This window comes from Leopardus geoffroyi, chromosome A2 (genome assembly GCF_018350155.1).
Source record: "Leopardus geoffroyi isolate Oge1 chromosome A2, O.geoffroyi_Oge1_pat1.0, whole genome shotgun sequence".
Classification (NCBI taxonomy): Eukaryota; Metazoa; Chordata; class Mammalia; order Carnivora; family Felidae; genus Leopardus; species Leopardus geoffroyi.
In genome coordinates, this window is record NC_059331.1 from 59029050 (window position 1) to 59049979 (window position 20930).

At 55.9% G+C, this 20930-nt stretch overlaps 1 protein-coding gene across 3 annotated transcripts in view; it reads right to left on the reverse strand.

The window, feature by feature from the left end:
- Window positions 1–234: 234 nt before the first annotated feature.
- The window catches only part of CHCHD6 (coiled-coil-helix-coiled-coil-helix domain containing 6), a 250270-nt gene continuing 229574 nt past the window's right edge, over window positions 235–20930 (reverse strand). For 2 of the 3 annotated variants that reach the window (XM_045494035.1, XM_045494036.1), the window contains exons 7-8: window positions 3085–3220; window positions 235–450 (exon numbers count right to left, since the gene is read on the reverse strand). In XM_045494035.1, the coding sequence (XP_045349991.1) occupies window positions 445–450; window positions 3085–3220 (142 nt within the window). In that variant the 3' untranslated portion in view covers window positions 235–444. Of the gene's footprint in view, window positions 451–3084; window positions 3221–3271; window positions 3339–20930 lie in introns of those variants that run through there. The other variant, XM_045494037.1, reaches the window with a different exon arrangement.

The window sequence follows — 20930 nt, forward strand, 5'->3', positions numbered from 1 at the left end:
CCCAGAAAAAACCGCATTCCCCTCATTTCATCTCATACCTGCTTCTGGGCGGCCTTTTGCTGCTGCAGCATAATTGGGGGCTTCCACATCTGTCTCCCCTGCTAGGCTGGGTGCTCCCCAAGGGGGAACAGCCTGTTTCATTCAGCCTGCATCGCCGTGGTCCAGCACAGGTATGGACAGAGAGGAGGCAGCAGCAGCTGTGTGCCAGCAGCAGCTGTGTGCCAGCTGAGAGAATGACTGAAAACAAAGACATTTGCTTTATTTGTTTTCGGACAGTAGCACATCCTCTACTTCCCAAACACACGGCAGCCTCAAGCACAGAGACATCCATAGGCACCCAGGAGAAAATGGCTGTGGCCCAGGGGTCTGCGGACTGTGGTCCCATCACTGGTTCCTTCTTCAGAGCTCCAAGTCACCGCCAGGGCCAGGATGGAGGCCTGCTCCTCAACCCTGCAAAGGAGAACAGGTCACAGTTCAGTCATGGCCCTCTCTTTTGGGAACCCCGCACATCCTCAGAGCCTCGGCTCTAAGAGGGCCCCCGGCCCTCGGGATGCCCCATGAGTGTGACTGTTCGATGGAAAGGGTGCCCCCCAGCTGGTCCCTGCAACCTGGGACTGTGCCTCTTCGTCTCCATGCTCACTCAGCACATGCCTCCGGTGGCCCATTAACAAGGAGCCTGCGCTCATCTGACCGCCCTTACAGACAGGCAGGCAGGCCCCAGCCCAAGGCTGCTTGACCCCACCAAGGTCTCCCCTGCCTTCTTACCTAACCACTCTGAGTTTTCTAAGTGAAACCAGTCAGAGAGCAGGCTCTGCTGTGTGAGAGCCTTCACCATCAGGCTGTGTCTTGCTGGAACCTGCCTCCAAGGCGCTGCCCACATCCACACGCACGCACACATCCCCGGGCTTGGAAGGGACCACGCAGGTGCCGGCAGGAGCTCTGGGAAGGCACCTCCTGGTGGTGGGCCTCTGATACCCACTCCCTGACTGCCAGAGATGAGGGCTCCTGCCAGCTGGTATTTCGAGAAGCAAATCGCTATCAGAGATCCCCCCGGCCCCATCCCGGCTCCACCAGGAGCCTTCTGAGGCAAAGGTGGGCAGAGGTGGGCAGAGGGCAGCAACAGGGTACGCTGTGGGCACCTAGGGCCTCAGGAGTCGGTGGAATATGCTTCTCCCGAAGGAACACTGCACACGCCGCGCAGTCGGAGCAGGGCCGGCCTCCGCTGCTGCCAGTTGCCTGGGCTCCAATTTAGGCTTTAATAACGCCAGGGGGTGGGGGCCGGGGAGGAGGGAGCCAGGCCTGGCAGTGCCCCAGAGCCTCTCTCAGGCGTGCTAGAGCTACAGAGAACACACTGGAGATAAATGCAATCTGTCTTCCTTCATAATCACATTTTTGCCTCAGTGCAATGAAGATATATTGGTGAGATGTGTTTGTTAAAGATACATTCTGCTGGGGGCGGGGCGGAAAAATCTGTGGCCGTGGGGCCCGAAGGGAAAGATGGAGGGTAGTTGGGGGGCCGGGGGTGGGGGGCCAGAGGGCTCTGCGGGGAATCAAGGAGGCCACAGCAGGACCCTAGGCCTCTCCCTCAGTAGAAAGTTAGGTGCACGGTGTGCAAGCCCGTGCCATGGTCCTCCGATCCCACCTGGGCAAGGGTTCTTGTGCTCGCCTTCACAAACACCTTGGTAGAAGTGAAGGGGCCCAAGAGGGCCACCTGTTCCCATGGCCCACGTTTCGCGGTGCAGGGCCACTGGCCCGGCTCCGCTCCGCGCTGCAGGGACCGCCGGCAGGGTCTTTGCTGCTCAACTTGAAATTGAGCAAACAGCTTTGCATGCTCTACGGCGGGGAGGAAACGTGATCTCCTGAGCAGGCTTCACGCCTGGTGCCGCGCGGAGCTGCTGCTGGGCCCCGGGCTGTCCCAGAGCCCACTCTGGGCAGCGGACGCTGCGGCTGAGCCTCAGAGCCCAGACGTGCACACTGTGCCGCATGGGGCCCGAGCTGACAGAAGAGTGAGGAGGGCTCTGGCGAGGCCGTGCTTTTGAGCAGGAGAGACACTCCGCCGGACCTAGCCACACCGGACCTCCGATCTCAGCCTTCCCGCCACCAGTACCCACAGCAGTTTGTCTCCTACCGGGCACAAGGGGCTCTTCCACAGGAAGAAAGCCCCATCCTACAGCCCGTCTAGCAAACATGCCGGCCCTCTGGGGAGGTCCAGGTCAGGCGCCCCTAAGTGAACACCAGGGAAGGCCCGGGTCCAGCCTGGGGCAGTTACTGCTGGGCTTGGGAAGGGCGATGGAACTGTCTAGAAGAGGAACGGCAATGGGGGGAGGTGGGAGGACGGGGTCAGGAGCTGGCTGGGAGGGTTAGGGGAAGAGGGCAAGACCTTGGGGCCAGCTCTCGGGGGAGGCCCGCTGCCATCCTCACACATCCAGGACACCTCACCGCTGCCCTGAGGAGGGCTGGGGGGTGTAGAAGACCTGGGACCACCGTGAGCCCCTCCCACTCACCAGGCTGGGTGCTAGCCTGCCCCTTCAGACCCGCACAGAAGGGTGGGCCGAGAGGTACCCTTCGCTCCCTCATCCTGTCGGGCAGGCTGCACCTACTTTTCTACCTCCCTGAACCCAGAGGCTCTTCTCCTTCCCAGGACTGCCCCTGCCCTTTCTGTGACCCCGACCCTGCACCATGGGCCCTCCTGTGAGCTCCTACTTCCAACGCTCAAAGGTAAGAAGTGGGTGGCACAGGCATACCCTTTACTAGGTGGTGGGACCCAGAGCTGCTCCCAGACCCGCTCCCGGACCCAGAGCTTACTCAGAGCCCCTCCCAGACCTAGCCTGGTGGGGTCCAGGGCCCCTGGGCCCTCTTTTCCTAACCCGGCTATCTGAGGGCAGTCATGGGATCAGCTAGACATAACGTCCGAACCGGGAAGTGGCAGAGGAAATCAAAGTTCCTGAGTCTGTCCCTGTGCACAAGGCAGAGGCCTCAAGGTCAGCATGTCTGACTTTGCAAAGACGGGCCGAGAGAGTCCGGCGTCGGCACCCTGCCCCCGTGCGCCCAGCAGCCCAGGCCAGGTGCAGGGCAAGGCCTTACCTTGTGGGCGGCGCTCACGCAGTGCTGGTAAGCCTTGACCAGGTCCGAGCACAGGAGTACTTCTTGTAGGTGGTCACGGTAGCAGCGGAGGATCTGGGCCTGCAGCCCTGAGCACACAGGCTCTGTCCGGCGGGGCCTGCAGGGACAGAGAGCAGCTGGGCCTGGGGTTCGGCCCCAACGGGCACGGAGGGGATCCGCTCCCTCACTCAGCACCACCGGCTGGGCACCCGGCAGCCATCAGCATCGGGTTACTCCTCAGAGAGAACCAAGAACACAGGGGGTCAAGGGCTGTCCGCAGCGGCAGACGCCGAGGGGACCGGGCTGGGGCTGCGGGCTCCACAAGGGCTCCAACCCCGCAGGAGAGGGGCCGAGGTGGCCGGCTGGAAGACCCCCGTGCCCACCCCCACTTGCTGCCTCGTAGGGCTCTTCCTGCCTAACGGGCACACCTGACTGTGACTGTGCCATTGCACACACCGCAGCTTTCTCATACAGAGGTGGTTAATCTGATCTCAGAACTAATATATGCGCAACGAAGAGAACGGGAAAAACCACAGAAGTGTCTAAAAACATACATAACATTTTTAGAACCTCACTTCCTGGAGATAACCTCTACAGCGTTTGGGGGGGACCCTTTCTTCTTTTTTCTTTCTTTATCAGAGAAGGTTCAGAACCTATCAAAAAACGAGTCTGTTTTCTTTTCTCAAATATGAAACGAAAACCAAAGGAAATAGAGATTGTGCTGAAGTGGATCAGTGGCATCCCTGGGCCGCTCTGACCAGTCTGTCTCCTTCCCGATGCCTTCTATCGCCCCCTCTCCCTTCCGTCTCTCTCCAGCAGGCACACGCGCATGCAAGGTCTCACTCTCGTGCACACACACACTCACGCTGCACGCCAGGCACCACCCTACTCATCCTTGTAACACCTCTGTGCAGTACGTGCTATGATCTCTCACCTCCTGCTACAAGTCAGGAAACCGAGGTACAGAGGATGAAGTAACCTGCCCAAGGTCACCCGCTGAGAAGTGGGAAGGGGGGCAGATATTTACGAGGGTTTGGCTGCACTGTTTTCACAGATGGTTTTCAGGCCAGGTCCACGCCAGAACCTTTGCTACCGTAGAAGGAACCGTAGAAGGCACCTGACGTGGCCTTTCGGCATAAACACCACCTGTGGCCAGGGCACTTGACGGGAGTTGCAAAAATGCAGAAAGCCCCTCTTCAAGGCTCTCAGCAGTGAGAGGATCACTCTGGCGCTTGACACAGCTCTGCCCCCGTCACCCGGCAGGGAGACTTGCAGGTTAATAATTCTCCCGGCCCGGTGTCTCGATATTTTAGAAATCCAGCCATGCAGTGGGTATGGAACGGGGCAGCACCATTATTATTTTAAGAGAACTCAAACAAACCGAGTTCGTCGGTAAAGAACAGCAAGCAGTGGAATGAATGCTCAGTGGCTTAGCAGGTGAGACACCCAGTATTGAACAGTCTCGCTTTACCAGCCCGGAGGTGGCACTTTCGCTACCGCTGTGCCACCAACGATGCAACGCCGGGGCTGGGTGCCCCTGCCTTCCCCTGCACCGTCCCCGTGTGTTGGCTATCATCCTCAGGCCTGCTGTCTCACATTCGTGATGTGATTATGTGATGGAAGAAGCAGCCCGCCCGTTCCTGGGGTGGGGGTGGGGGGGCGGGGAGCAGAGGGGACAGCTCAGGAGGCCGCACTGGCCTGGCTCTGCCCCAACAATGTGCAGTTTCATTGGGTTCTGAGGATGCAGGCATAGAGCCGAGGCGGGCCCTCTACCGCCATTCCATTCCAGTCCTTGATATCACCGCTCTGGTTCGTGTCCATGGCATGGGCGAGATCTTAGGGATTTCCTACTGAGGACACATGGGGTCTCGTCTCAGCACTAGCCTCCCATCGTCACACAGGGCAGGAAGATGGGCTCCTAGGATTCAGCTCTTTCCTCTCAGGACCCTGGGACCCCTGCCACTGGATTCTGTCCGCCACCGCCCACAACTGGGGCACAGGTGGGGCACCTGCCTCTTCCCAATTCTTGCCGAAGGTCTCTCCATGCTTGTATTTAAAACTCTTTGACATTGTGGGCCTCTTAAAATGGATTTTCAGGGGCGCCTGGGTGGCTCAGTCGGTTGAGCGTCCCAATTCGGCTCAGGTCATGATCTCACGGTCCGTGGGTTCGAGCCCCGTGTCAGGCTCTGTGCTGACAGCTCAGAGCCTGGAGCCTGCTTTGGATTCTGTGTCTCCACCTCTTTCTGCCCCTCCCCCACTCATGATCTGTCTCTCTCTCTCTCTCTCTCTCTCCCCCCACAAAAAAAAAAATTTTTTTAAATATATATTAAAAAAATAAAATGGATTTTCAGCCTTTTGCTGGACATTTCATCTTGGGCAAATTCTCTCTACAACTATGCTAATTGCTTCACTCCCAATTGTTCTGATGTTCTCCCTTAGGATGCCGGGAACACACAGAGGTTTGCTTTGTGCCCTCCATCTCAACTATCTTCCCTTCTTTGTTTTACTCTCTTGTTCTCTGTCCTGGGGGAACACAGCTTATTCCTTCCCCATTCCAGACCTGCCCTTGGCAGGGTGAAGCCCATGAGACCACATCTTTTTTGTGGCTCCTTCCTGGTGTCTCTGTTGCTGTAGCTCCCAAAGGCACAGGCTTTATCGTACCCACTTTTGGACCCCCTGAGGCAGTACCCCCCATCACGTGAGCCCATGAGTGCCTGCTCCCAGCTGCAGCCCAGCCGGCCGGCAGGTACTCGGGGGGCATCTGTAGTTGGGGGAAGCACCAGGCTGAGTAGAGGCAGAGGTGTAGCTGTAAGGCTGTATGAGGCCTCCAGGTCTACGGGGAAACAAGACAGGTGGGGTCAGAGCGACCCAGGCCGGCTGGTTGGGCCGAGCTGTCCTGGAGCCACAGCACCAACCCCATGAGGCCTCACCCTCTCCAGATCTGCCACAGGGACACTGGCTTTCACTCTGCAGGCTGTAAAAGGGTAGAGCGGTTGTCTCCTATCTTGTCCCTCTCCTTCTGCCCCCGCTTCCTTCGGTTTCAGGTCCCTGGATGGAGGCCCCCGTGCATTTTGAGGGCAAACATCACAGAACCCCCAGTAGGCTTCAAGTTCAGGAGAAAGTGGGCCATGGAGAAATCCATCCCCTCAAAACCAGGATCACCTCTGCAACTGCAGAGGCTTCTCTCCTCTGGGACTTATCAGGAACAATATGAGGAGACAGGATAGCAGGCAAATGTCAACTGGAAGAAATTTCACCCGTTTGCCTACAAAATGGCTCTGAATGGGAAGGCAGACAGGGAGAGCACAGCTCTCCAAATAAAAGGCTCTCTCTGAAGCAAGGTGGGGCAGGGCCTGGGGTCCGACCATTCATGAAATCTGCTGCGTTCTATCCAAGCACAGCCCCACCCTGCCCTGGGCCACACCAACCCTATTTACACTGCATACAAATCAGCACAGAGGCTGAGAAACATTCAGGCTTATAAACAGCTGCTTTTCGAATGCATAAAAAATGTATCCACAACTTTCCAGGGATTGAGAGAAGTCCAGCTGCCCTAAGAGGTGTTCACTGCCACAAGTATACCCTTTGCACATTTAGATCTAATGGTCCACGTGGCTTTGAAGGGGTTAACGTCACCCAGGGCAGAAGGCTAAGAGTGCATTGCTAAGGAAGGCAGCTCTCCTCTCTGGCCCTTACTTTCCTCAGCTGTAAACTGGAATACTGCCTGCCCTGGGCTAACGAAGGCTCGACAGGCATGTGCATGACAGTGTGTGTCGTGAAGGGCCGCTCTCACCAGCAGCCTGGCTGTCAGTGGGGCAGGGGTAAGGCTGGGGAGGGAGGAGAGCTGAGGCAGAGAGGGCGGTGTTACTGGTGGCACTTGGTAAAGAGTGAAGACAGGAGGCTTTGGGGCTGGGACTCTAGATGTCGGCTCGAAGGTGGGGCCTTGTCTGAACATGTCCCTCTCCCTGTAACCTAAGCTCTAGTGTCTTCCAGACCTTGCTCAGATCTTGTCCAGGTCTTGCTGGTGCCTATTTCCCCAGCAATTTTTTTCTTTTCTTCTCTTCTCTTTTCTTTCTTCTTCTTTTTTTTTTTTTGTTTTTGTTTTTGTTTTTTGAGAAAGAGCAAGAGACCGTGCTCTCAAGCAGGGGAAGGGGAGAAGGAGAGGGAGAGAGAAAATCTTAAGCAGGCTCCACAACTGTGAGATCATGACCTAAGCCAAAATCAAGAGTCAGATGCTTAACCAGCTGAGCCACCCAGGCGCCCCTCCCCAGGAATCTCGAGGTACCAATCACAGTGCATCTTCTCCAAGGATCCAGCAGACCTATGAGCGTGGCAGCCTGTAGATCAGTGGGGAGAACACAGCTTTTGCCCCAAACCCGGGGCCAGGCTCTGGCTGTACCATTTCCCACTGTGTGATCAGGGGTGAGATGGGGAAGAGGGGCCCCCACTGTGCAGACCTGCCCAAGACTCAGCACGTGGGGGTCAGTCCTCAACCCCAGTGTCCCGAACACTGAGGAAACAGGCTGAATGTTGCTTCCTCTGCACAAAGGGCTTCCACACCCTCCCTGCCCTGAGGGCTGGCGCGATGGCCAAAGGCAGGGCATATAATGAGCAGGAGGCAGAGACCAATGGACTCTAAGCCCTGCCCTGTTCACTCGGACAACAGGCCCGAGGGACCAACCAATCACCAGGGGCACCATACAGATGTCTGGGAGTGAGGGCCTCAGAAAGGCCAACAATGCCACGATGACCTCTGGGCATTCAGGATCAGGCAGCCCCCGCCCCACATGCTGCCCACGAACCAGAGTTCTACCTCCTTGGTGGTAATAACATGTTTCCGTAAGAGCAGTGATAAAGAACGTTAGAAAAAGCAAAGTATTAGCCAGGAATAAGAACACGCTCCGCCCCCCTCCCGTCCCACGGCACCACGGTCAGGCCCACAAGGCCCTTGTGTGCTCCCCACCGCTGCCCAGCTCTCTGAGAAGCAGAGTGGCTCTCACCACCGGGTACCACACACTGGGAACCCTCTACCTCTGGGCCGCCTGCTCCCCTCCCTTCCCACTCTGGGCACACAGGTTCCTTACTCCTTAACCTCTGCCCTGCAAACCTGCGAGCTAGCCCATCAATCACCCCTACCAAACCCGGAACTTCTCCTCCACCCACTGCCAATCCCCGGGTCTATTCCACAGTTTTCCCTAAGAGCTGAAGACTTCTGAATCCAACAGGCCCCTGGAGCCTTCACTGCAGGCATCCCAGGTTGCCCTGACTCGCCATTTCCTTGATGGGATTCACCATCTAGCACCAAGGAACGCACTCCCCTTCCCTGGTTTCCTGCCTTGGTGAGTGGCTATCCCTCCGGCCACCCACCTTGGTGGAAAACCTGGATTCGTTCTAGATGTTTCCTCCTGCCTCCATTCTAGATGTCTCCCCCCGTCTTTCCAAATATCTCCCTTCACTCTACTGATCTCCTCCTACTCTCATTCTAGATATTCCTCCCACCTTCACTCTAGATATCTCTCCCACTTTCATTCTAGATGTCTCCCTGCCTTCGTTCGAGACTTCTCCCTTGCTTTCTTTCTAGATGTTTCCCCCACCTTCACCCTTGATGTAAATATTTCTTCCCACCTTCATTCCTTAATGTATCCCTTTTGCCTCTAAGTAAACCAGCTCTGCCTTTCTCCATTCAAACTGAAAACCGAAGATGCCTCCATTCGCCATCCCAAAGAGCTCAGAAACCCATTCTCCCACTTCTGGTGACCTAACCTACTCTTACCTGGGCACATCTAGATGCCACTTGCTGCTCTCCCTGCCCCCAACCACCCTCCACGGTCAGAGGTTTTTCATTCCCCTCAGATGTGGCATTGGGCCTCTGGCTCCTGTTTACAGAAGCCCTACCTGCCTGCCCATCTCCTGCCTCCCCCACCCCTCCCCTGCTCCAATTCTGAGCGGTGCCCATAGCAGACTCCCGTAGGCCTTCTCGTTGGCCATCATGATCCTTCTAGAGGGTCTCCCTGAGCTCCCACAGCCTCTTCTTTGCCCCACCAGCTTCCCTCCCCCATGCCACCCCCTCGAGTCACATAGTCCATCAGTGCCCCAAGGGCACTGCCAGCTTCACACACCTTTCCACAGGGCCCTCCATCAGCAATTCCTGCTCAACCCCAGTGCCTGAGTGGCCTCTCCTACTGGCCTTTCTCCCTTATACCTTCACTATTCCACTCTGTCCACCAATACACTCATTTTTCTAAGAAGTTGAACACCATTTCAGACCCAAACCACCTGTGCCCCTTATGTCCCTCTCAGCCCACCCTCCTTTCCAAGAAGCACTGCCCAGGGCTCCCCCTCCTACCCCTCACCCCTGGCCCCCAGGTCAGCCTTATCAGGCTCGTCTTACTCAGGGTGGTCACGACAGCCCTGCTACGGCCAGCAACACCGTTCATTCCCTGAGGCCCTCTCCCTCTGCTCCCTGGAAGCTCCATCCGTGACCCCTGCTCTCCCCACAGCACTCGGCTCACAGGCCACGCTCCACACCAGAGCTCAGCAGGTCACAGGGCCCAAGCGGGCCTGCTGCTTGCTCCTGCGCCCTTCTCCTCCTGCACGCTTACCTTGGGAGACGGCATCAGCACTGACGAGACTAGCTGGACGCCCAGGAAAGGAAAGTCACCCCTGCCAGAGCTCACTCCCACCTCCCCACCACGCCAAGCTGCCCTAGGCTTTATCTCCCAGAAGCTCCTCATCCAGTCCCTAGTCCCTGTCATTATTTAAACAGCTACTTAAACTCCTCCTTATCTCCGGCCCATCTTCTCTACTGCAATTGGTGATTTTTCTAGAACACAAAGCAGCCCAGATTTCTAAAACGCCAAGCCAGTTTAAAAACCCATTTCTTGGGTGATTACCAGAAAGGAATCTGTGCTAATCATTATTTCATTTAATCACCAGAAGAAACTTATAAGGTGGGAACGTTACTTATTTTTTAAATTTTTGTTAAATGTTTATTTACTTTTGAGAGAGAGAAAGAGAGACAGAGCACGAGCAGGGGAGGGGCAGAGAGAGCGGGAGACACAGAATCGGAAGCAGGCTCCAGGCTCTGAGCTGTCAGCACAGAGCCCGATGCAGGAGCTCGGACCCACGAACCGTGAGATCATGACCTGAGCCGAATTCGGACGCTCAACCGACTGAGCCCCCCAGGCGCCCGTTTACTTACTTTATCTTAAATGAAGAAACAGCGGCGCAGAGAGACCCAGCAGCTTGCTCATGCTTCACGTGTAAAAAGCAGGAGCAGCAATCAGGTTTGAGCCTTACCCTAGGCCCACTAGCTCACTGTGTTCCCGTGGTCCTTATGCAACCCCCATGTGCCCTGGTACCGCCATCTGTCATCCGTGTTAAGCCGTGCAGTTGATATTACCATGCCACTAGCCTGAACGCCCTAAGAAGGCAGGCTGTGTCCCCAGCACCTCACAAGCTGAATGCGGGTATCAGTCTCAGGCCTCAGCCTCTCGGCCTTGCTCTCGTTTCCCCCAAGACACAGGGGAACCAGTTGGAAGTACCCAGAACATGGCTTGGGGACCCCGTGGCTCCTGTCTGTGCCTGTTACTTCTCTCTGGTCTTGTTCCCCCCATCCACGGGGCAAACCTTTAATGGCCTTCCCTGTCTGCAGGAACTTCCTCGATATGCCCACTGGATTCTGACACGTCTACCTGTCTGTCTCCACACAGGGGCTGGAGACCCCAAGGCAGGTCCAGAGCTGTGACGGGGCCTGCCCAGATGCCACCTCAGATGACACGGATGAAGCGATGCACCCACTGCAGCTTCTAGCACCCTCCACTTCAGTCCAGGCCCTCGCTGGCCAGGGAGGCGGGGTTTGGGCACAGGATTGAGCCTGGGCGAGCACGAGCCCCTCAGCCTCATGGACCAGGGCTGAGTGAAAGGTCCAGGGCTGAAACTGTGCCTCTGCAGGGAGAAAAAAAAAAAAACCCTGGGCCTCCAACAGCCATGGATGGCCATAGCCATGGCCCAGAGGGAAACAGACCCTCACGTCATCTGAATTTCACGATTCACAGCGAGGGACTGGTTTTAGCTTTCCTGTAGCACAAGCTTTGGCTTAGGTTAGCTAGGATTGAATGTCTGTCACTTGCAGACCAGGATGCTGTCTAGAGAAGACAATGTGAACGGAATGTGGGGTCACGGTCTCCTGAGAATTCTGTGTACACACGTGTGGGCCAGTGGATTGGAGGGCCTCCTGCCAGAAGTCACGTCTTTCTCAGAAGGAACCTCAGAATGCAACATTAATTGGCAACAGGGTTGTGGCAGATATAGTTAGTTAGGATGTGGTCATTCTGGGATCTAGGGAGGACCCCTAATCCATTATGGCTGGTGTCCCCATAAGGAGAGACAGAGACACACCAGGAGAAAGAAGGCCATGTGACGACAGAGACACAGACTGGAGTGATGTGCCTACAAGCCAAGGAGCTCCAAGGCCTGCTGGCGGTGCCGGAAGCCTGGAGACAGGCACAAAAGCTAGTCCTGTTTAAAGACTCCCAATTTGGGTTCTTTGTCACAGCAGCTCCAGGAAATGCACGCTGTCAGTCCTGCAGGAAAGGGTCTGACCTAGTCTCCAGAGGCAGAGCTGGGAGTGCCGAACGGCAGGGGCAGTTGGTGGGAGGCAGGTGAATCGCTAGTTACCTTCTAACCAAGAGCAACGTGAGCTCCTCTGCAACAGACGGCTCCTGGACCACAGCAGCCCACTCTGATGAGTATCTACCAAGTGCCAGCCTCTCCGGTCCGCACAGTGCCTCTCACCCTGTGAGGTCACCTCCAGTCAGAGAACTGGGCTCCTCTGCCTTGCTTCATCTAATTGACAAGTAGAGAGGCCGTAATTCATGACCAGGTCTGCAGAGCTCTTCCCCATGCTCCTGGGTGGAGGATCAGGCTATTTGGGGGGGGAGGTAGCAGGTAGGGACGGGGGTGACAAAGGGTAGGTTTCTAGCTCAGTAAACAGCACAGGTGGAAAATTCAGCTTCCTCTGAGATGACATCGGGGCAGGCCTGCGGTCCTGGTCATTCTGAAACCAATACCTGCCAGGGCCCCCAGGTCCTAAGCAAAGCCACCACAAACCTGTGAGCTGGGCGTTGCTGTCCCGTTCCATAGATGGGACCAGGGAGGTGAGGTGATTTGCCCAAGGTCACACAGTGGTGAGAGGGAGCCAGGACAAGAGCCTGGGGTGTTTGGCTCCACAGCTGTGTCCATTTTAGCTCTACTCTGCCTGTGGAAAATTCCCAAAACTTCCCAAAGAAGAAACAACCAAGCGTCCAAAATGAAACACCAGACACTTGCCCCAAACTACGGGGATGGCAGGGTTGTGGAATGGAGCTGCAAGCTGGCGGCTCAAAGCAGGGAGTGGGGGAGGGCTGGCAAGGGGGGAGGGCTACGAGGCATGCCACGCCCACAGGAAGAAGAAGGGGGGGATGATGAATGCGAGGCTCCACAAAGCTGATGACAAAGAGCAGAGTCAACTGGAAAGGTGGCAAGGAGAAAGGAAAGGAAAGGAAAGGAACAGCCCCACCAGAGGAGCCAGCTTCGGGCAGGGCGGGACCAGCATCTCCCTTCGTGGGTGACCTGAGCAGAGTCACCTCCACCTGGAAGCTGGCAGGGAAGGTCCTGTGAACAAACCCAGCAGGCTCTTAGGCCTCAGCGCGTGCAGTGTCCTCACATGCGCAGTCCCAAGCCTCTGTGTACTCTTATTTAATAAATGAAATCTCATCAACTTATCCTTCTTCCATTATCACCGCTGACATCAATCTGATAATATTGGCCTGGTGTGGAATTGGGCTATTATATGTCCTCCTGATATTTAATTTCAGAGAAACATCGGCAGGGGGTGAATATATAGAGCAGGCTTTTTATTACAGGCAGCAGTAAGGAGATTCCAAGTGAATTAGACATTCATCTTCGTCAGGTCCAATCTAGCTGTTCAGGAGAGGGTTTTGTTTTAACCGTGGCTGGGGCTGAGGTGCTGACGAGACCAGCTGGTGACCAAGGACTTGGTTAACCGGCTGCTATCGACGATGTGCCATTCAGCCCAGGGAAGTGGAGCCCAAAGATCCTGCCATCGATCAGCCTGCCACGCGGGATCACTATCAGCTGCTCGAAGCTGGCCTCCAGCTGCCCTCATCCCTCAGGCGGGAGGCAGCTCTTCCGGGAGCCAGGCCTAGTGAGATGGCCCTTCCGCGGAGAGCAGAGGGAGAGCTCTGCTCCCAAGAGGAAAGGAAACACAAATTGGCCCCTGGCTGCCTTTCAGTCCATGAAGGAGAGGCTGCCTGTGACAGGATTCTTCCCAGGACTATCACTTCACACACACACACACACACACACACACACACACACACACACACAGCAGTGGGGAAAGGGCCATGCCTGGCTTTGTGACCACTTCCCCCCTGGGATCCCTCCTGAGTCCCTGGACGTGTGGGATGGACATGGGCGGGTGCCCTCTGGGTGTCTGCGATCAGGGAGGATCCAGCAGGCTCGCAGTGTCTGAGGAGGGCCACATCAAGACCACCTGGGGCTGAAGAGCTTTCTGGCACCGCTTCTGCCCACGAGAGAGGCCCATAGCGTGGTCCTTCAGCAGCCGTGGTCCTTCAGCAGCCGTGGCCCTGGCGTGGGGCTTCTGCCTGGGGCAGAATACACAGTCGTCGGCGCTCAGGGCTGCTGGAGGCTTTCAGGACACACCCTGTGCCAGCCCGGCACTCACCAGAGGGGGAGACGGCATCAGGGAGTGGGTGGAGGGCCCCCGGGACCCCTGGTCTCGAGCAGCCCCTCCCTTCCCATACCTCTCTCTCTGAGCCCTTGCTACCTCGCCCCTGGGCAACTTCAGAGGTGCCCTGGCTGACCTCCCTCCCTCCCTCAGGTCTGCCCCTCCAGCCCACCTCCTTGCCAACACCAGCGGGAGGCCTAGGAATTCCCATGGAAGGGAGGCCAGACCTGCCCTCCCAGCTCTGTGCTCAGCCCTGCCGTACATACCCACGATCGAGGCTCCCAGAACCTACGCAGACCAACCTCACAGCAACGCTTCACTGGGAACCCAAGATCCCTCTCACACGAGGGTCCAAGAGCCACCAGCCTTCACTGGCCATCTGCCCCTATCACCCCCACCTCTCTCTCCACTCACAAAACCCCGCCGGCTGACCCAGTAAACAAATGGCACTTCCTTCAGTCAAGGAGCAACTATTTGCCGAGGGCCTGCACCCCCAGAGACCCCCACTTGCCTACATCTATAAGGCCCAGAGGCAGGGCCAGCCCCTCCCTGTGGCACCTAAGCCACCAGTGCCCTCCTAATGGCACAGCCTTGAGAGGAGGTCAGCCTCCTGCTGCCTGAAGACCCTGGGACAGGCCCCTTCCGGGGAACTGAGTCACGTCAAGACCCCCCCACTTCTGGTTGCTTCCAGACCCACAATGGCCCTTGCCCCTTGGGAGATGAGACTACCACCGGCCACTGGAGGGGACACACACAGAACTGCAGGGTGAAGTGGGGACACGCCAGGAAGGGAGGAATGGGACCAGGGGAGTGGAGGTGCTGATCGCCAGTCAGCTGGGACAGCTGGTGGAGGCTGTCATGCTGCATCGGCACAGGGCGCACTGCAGAGAAAGGGGCCCAGGGCCTGGATGGAGGATGCGTGGGCTGCTCACCTGTCCCTGGCAGTCTGTCCCCAAGTCACTGCGGTGAGGGGATGCCAGCACCTGGGAACATCTGGGGTGGCTATTTTTCGCAGGCCAGGCCTGTGGGAGGTGCCACCACGGAGATGGGCTCCCTGAGCCCACGGGAGGGGTCCAGGCAGTGTCTCTGACCACAGAGCCCAGGGGAGCCAGCCACAAAGAGGCGGTAGGCATCTCTGGTGGAGGCCGACTGGCCGAGGCGTCCCTGGGACCGAGACACTGGGCAGTCTGGTCAAGTCTTACTTGGTTCGCACAAGTAAGAAGACCCTCAGTCTGATGAAGACAGATTTGACTGCAATTACCCTAAGAGAGCACAGGCAAGTCACAGCCCTGCCTGATTCCGAGACCTGAGCCCCTTCCAGAAGAGTTCCAGGCTACCGTGTACTGACCAGGGGAACCACATGGCATTTGCAAGAGCAGAGAAGAGGCAGAGCTCCTGCGGTGGGGGGGGGGGGGGGGGGGGGTAGGGGACCTGCAGCAGCTCCTGGCCAGCTCCTACCTCCACCCACTCGGCCCACGGAGGTGGAGACGGCCCGGTGGAGTCTCTCGGAGAGTCCCGAGAATTCCAAAGCTTCCCCACAGCTCCTGCTTGAGGTTGAGATCTTCCGAGACTGTCCTCTGACCTCCAGCAGTAGTGCTGACCTCCTACATCTTCTTCCAAAGCTGGTGAGCCTCTGGATCCTGTATGGAACCCTCTATGCCCAGAACACACATAGTGCTTGTTTTCCTGACTAGTCGCTGAAGATGTGAACCCCCTCTTCTCAGGCCCCTTCCCACCCCGTCCCCTTTTTGGTTTCACTCCAGTCCCTCGACTCTGTCTTTGTCACAGCTGTCACTGTCATGAGTTTGCTTGTCTGGCTGCACACCCATCATCCATCCATGCATGCATTAGCCTGGGCACAGTTTCTAGGAGGCATGTACTATCAAGGGCAGTGTGTGTGTGCCGGGGCGGGGGGTGGGGGTGCTGCTCTCATGCAGCCCCTAACACAGCAGAGCAGAAACACCTGGAACAATAATCAGAGAGTTATAAAAACTGGCGGGGGGTCAGCCTGGTGACTTGAGGGGACCAGAGGAAAGAGGCGGCCTGGAGGCCAATGGGCCTCCCACTTGGGTCCACAAAAGTGGAGGGCGGCGTCCTGCTTACCCTGGCTTCCCAATCTCATGGGAACCTGTTCTCACTTGTCTGTCCTAAGACTACGCTGGCTTCCAAGCCCTTCCCCAGTCCCTCCGCTGCACCTTCCACTCTGCTCAGGGTGACAGACAAGTACCTGGACAGTGAGCCAGTCCCCAGCCTGGCTCCTACTGATGGAATCCAGCGCCTTTCCTATGGTGCCCAAAGCCCTCCATGATCTGCCTGCTTCCCTATGGGGACTCTTGCAACACCCTTTGGCCACCGTCTCTGCTCTAACATGGGGGGCCTGCTGCTGTCTCTGGAACACGCTGGTTCTCTTGGGCCTCTGGGTCTGAGCACACATGACTCGCTCTGCCTCCACACCCCTGCTGTCAACATCAGGTCCCTGGTCACCAGGCTGCCTGGCAGATCCATCCATCTGCACGGCCCAGCCCCATCCCTATTTGCCGCAAAGCCCCCTGCCCATCAGGAAGACCGAGGTTCTTCTATGTGGGAATGGCAGTGCTATAAATACCAGTTGGGGGCCTACTGTGTGTCCGTGCCACCTGCAGCCTGTCTGGAGCCTGCCCGCGTGATCCACAGGACGCAGAGCTGTCATGGCACATGCTTCTGTTTCTTCTCTGGCCTGTAAACTCTTCTCATTGCTCATTTATTCCCAGTCCTTGCTGATGCTGCATACAGCAGGTGCTAAATACGTAAGAGGTGAGAGAATGCCCTCTGGGCCATGTGTCCCCAGTCTGTACCTTGGCTCCCACCCTTCCTTCTCTGGAACACCCTCGTCCCTCAAGGCACCACACAAATACCACTTCTGCAGGGACCCGGCCAAGGCACCCACTAATCCCCAGCAGACCCATGGTGCACTTCCTGCTTGCGTGGGCACCCATATCAACCGAGGTCCTCTGCCGGCATGCTGCCTGCCCCCTTCTTCCCCCCCGTCCCCTCTGCCTGGAAGAAAGCATTCCCAATCCAGTGTGGCCTCTGTTCTGTGGCCCTGCTCATCTGTGACAAGCACCCATGAGGGAGCTGAACAGCTGTGGTCAGACCTGTGCAGAGCTGTCTCCCCATGGGGCTGGGAGTGCCTTAGGGCAGGAACCACAGCTTATTACCTTTGTTTGCATGGGTCCGTGTCTAATGCTGAGTGGGAAGCAGATAATCCATAAATCAGTTGAGATAGCCAGAGCGTCAATAATGAAGTCTCTGGAGCTCCATCTCCTAGGTTCTTGGGGCAGAGACCATATCCTCCTGACCTGCTAGATGTCTGCCCGGTCTGGCTTGGTGCTCCGTAACCTGGCAGGCAGGCCCTGGACCATCTATTCTGAACTTCTTTAAAGACGTGTGTACCTGTCCTGGGCCAGGCTGCGTCGCTTTCCGGCTGTCCCCTCATCTTTGCTGCTCACGAACACAGTTCGTTTTCCATTGCTAGCCTCCCTCAGGTCCAGCCTGGGCCACAGCTTGCCACCCGCCTGTCCTCAATGACTCCTTCTTAACCACCACAGGCTTGGGGGAAGCCTTCCAAGGGCCTGGCCCTCGCTGCTCTTTGAGGCTGGAGTCCTGGCCCTGTGAGTGGGATCTGCACGGCCCCAGGACATCTTTGTAGAGGTCAGGTGCTCGACACTGACTGCAAATGAACAAGCCAGACAGCTTCCCTTTGGGGGCTTGGAGGGACCACACATTGCGTTCCTGCCTGTCTAGGCCTTGGCCATGGCCACCTTCCACAGCCACCAGTAGAAGCAGGGTGCCATGTGGGAACGCCAGCACTTTCCCCTTCAGCCTGTCACCTGAGTGTACGAATAGGGTTTGCAGTGTTGTGTGCTCTGGTGAGAGGGCTGACCCTCCACAGGTGACACAGGGACAGGAAGGGGAGAACTGAACCTAGACCTGTCACGTGAGTCTCAGACAGTAAGCAAGCCTGGGGCAACACTCCGGCCACACCTGCTCCTCCCTGGGGGCCTTCCCTGCAGGTGCCCCTCAGGGTCTGGCCAATCCTGTCCTCATTGGTTTCCTGTATTCCCCCTCCACATGAAACCCGAACTGAATTCTTGAGCCTACCCCAGCCCCCAACATGCATCTGGGCTACTTACTGTCACCGGCTGCCTCTATCCCCACATACCTGGCCTGGGCCTCAGAAACACCCTCCGGGTCTTTTCTTGCCTTGCCTCGTGTTCAGCCTGCACAGGCCACATTCTCCCTCCTACCACCACTGGAAGTGCCTCCCACCAGGGGGGCCTCCTCGCTCCTGCTCCCCTCCCCCTCCAGAACAGTCCCACAGGTAGGCCATGCGGTACCTGTAAAGGTAAGTGATAACTCGGAACCTAATTTCCTTCACCCACTCGCACACAGTTCTTTTCAGGGTTGTCCTTTAAACAGTAGAAATGTTTTATCAGCTGAACTCTTACACATCATCTCAGTGAATATGCAGATTAATAGGGGGTGTTCCCCGCGAGTCCTTTCCCTCCCCCCAGGGTCTCCTCAAGCACAGTCAGAAACTAAATGGCACAGATAATCACGAGGGCCTCCTATGGCCAACTCTGGGTATTCTGAGCAGGAACCCCCAGACACTGGGCCTGCTTCACTGTGAGGGAGACAAGAAGGATGGCGGCCCCACCTCTGCCAGTGACAGCAGAGGAGGCAAAGGGGTCCCTCAAGGGGTCATCTTTCCCTGCACCTCAAATGTCGCCATGGACAAGAAGGGTACTGTTGGCAGTATGTTTTTCATGCACCCAGAAAAATCAGTAGCCTCATTCTCTAAAGCCACCTCTTGGCTTTGGGCCAGGGCTCACTTCTTTTGGTGTGAACACAGAGTCGGCCCTGGGTTAGTGGAATCCGGTGAGACCTCGGAAAGAAGCTGATCCAGGGTGAGGAAGCCAAAACAAGCAAGGGGGAGAGGTGCGGTGGGAGGGGGGCTATGCCTCTGTGTCCTAACTCCTATCACCGCAAGGATGCTGAAGGACTGCAGCTGTTCTCAAAAAACAAACAATGGGCACCTTTTCCTTCAGCCTTCCTTTGCCCATCCAGCAGAAGTTGGAGGAAGGGCTGCGAGGAGGAGTCATTGGGCAATAGTGGTGGCAGTGTGCCACTGGGGCAGTGGGTGGGGACGCAGAGGTGGTGGGCAGAAAGGCAGCCAGAACGGTTGGGAGGTTGGTAGAACGGAGCACAAAGTTCAGTGATCAAGCAAAGAAGTATACATGTTTAGGAAAACAGGAGCCTGGCCTCTTGCACCCTGAGAAAGGACCTCTAAACATGGAGAGGCTACGAAGAACCCTAGGTACTGGAATTAGAGATATCAACACAAACTTTATATACAGAGACGGGTAAGTACATCTTACAGGTGTATGCATATGTGTATGTATACTTACTAACATACATACAAGTACCTACAGGGGCTTGTGCATAATACATGTATTCCTACTTCTATCTACTGAGAGCACCCAGAAGCACTGACACCCCAGTAAGAATGGGCATACCCAGTGCCCACATCCTGGTTTCTAAATACCATTCTCCAGTAAAAGCAACAGGGCTCCTGAGAGAAGTAGCTGATTCCAGGGCCGGGACCAAGAAAGAACAACAGTCCTGGAATACCTTGTGCCACAAAGTCAAGAAAGGCTTAGAGAATGAAGAGATGTGTCGCAATGACAGAAGAATCTGTTTGAAGGGCCAAATCTAAGATGTTTTGAGCATCAGGTTAATAAGAATATTCATTACAACATAATGAGTAATTGTGAATCCTGGATTCTTCACTAATATAAACAAATAAGTGAGTGAGTATCTAAGTGGGGGAGAAGGGAAAACTTCCTTTAACAGAGTGTCAATTCATCAGTGTGGAAGAAACAATGGAAACAAATAATCACCATTTGGCAACTGTTACTGTGGTGGCTGATTCCGATGAGAGTCGTCTTTGGCAACTAAGTTTGCAGGGTCTGATGAGGATTTGGATACTGGCGTACTATGGGGCATCTCCCCACAAGATACTGATCAAATACAAAGGGAAAAAAGTGCAGCCTTTGCAGCAGAGGGACCAGGCAGAGGCCACTGTGACTGAGTCAAGGTCAACATCACTAGTGACAGGAGGAGAGGCACCATTTTGAGGTCTTCCTGTGAAGAAAGCACAGCTTGAGTCTGGTCATGAGGAAGTCCCGGGTAGACCCAGGTTGGGGTCACCCTACAGAACAAAAGGCCTGTATTTAAGACCACCGAGGTCATGAATGACAGGGAAAGAGTAAGGAAATGTTCCATGCTGAAGGTCACTGACGACACGTGACAAGTAGGTGCAGTACAAACCCCTGGGCGGGATCCTGGACCAGAAAGAAAAAGGGGCAGCTGGGCAGCAGGCGAGGTGTGCATGTGGCCTGGGACTGAGTTGGTGCAGCATCCTGATCGGAAGGGGTGTGTGGGGGTCACAGAGGATGTGTCCTTGGGGGGCACCTGAAGGACGAGGATACTTGGGGCCAACAGGTCACCAGGTCAGAGGAAGGCAATATTGTTATCTAGAGAGAAAAGTAATGACACAAACTCTAACGTGTGAACAGTTGGGCAAACTGGGTTAAGGAGACATAGGAATTCTTTGTACTGTTCTTGAGAACAATCGTTTACAATGATTTTAAAATAAAACAGACACAATAAGGATGGTGATTTGGGAGGGCTGAATGCATTCAAAAGGATGTACTTGTCCCCAAAAAGCGCCCCACCAGACTTTCTTGTTTTCTTCCTTTCCCCCTAGTTGGGGGGGGGGGGTGTGGTAGGGGAAGTTTGGCAAAAGGATTCTAAATTCATCTGAAAAAACAAACTGGAAAAAGATCATCAAGGTAGAAGAACTTGTTCTGCTGGATATTTGTTTAAAAAAAAATTTTTTTTTAACGTTTATTTATTTTTCAGACAGAGAGAGACAGAGCATGAACGGGGGAGGGTCAGAGAGAGGGAGACACAGAATCTGAAACAGGCTCCAGGCTCTGAGCTGTCAGCACAGAGCCCGACGCAGGGCTCGAACTCA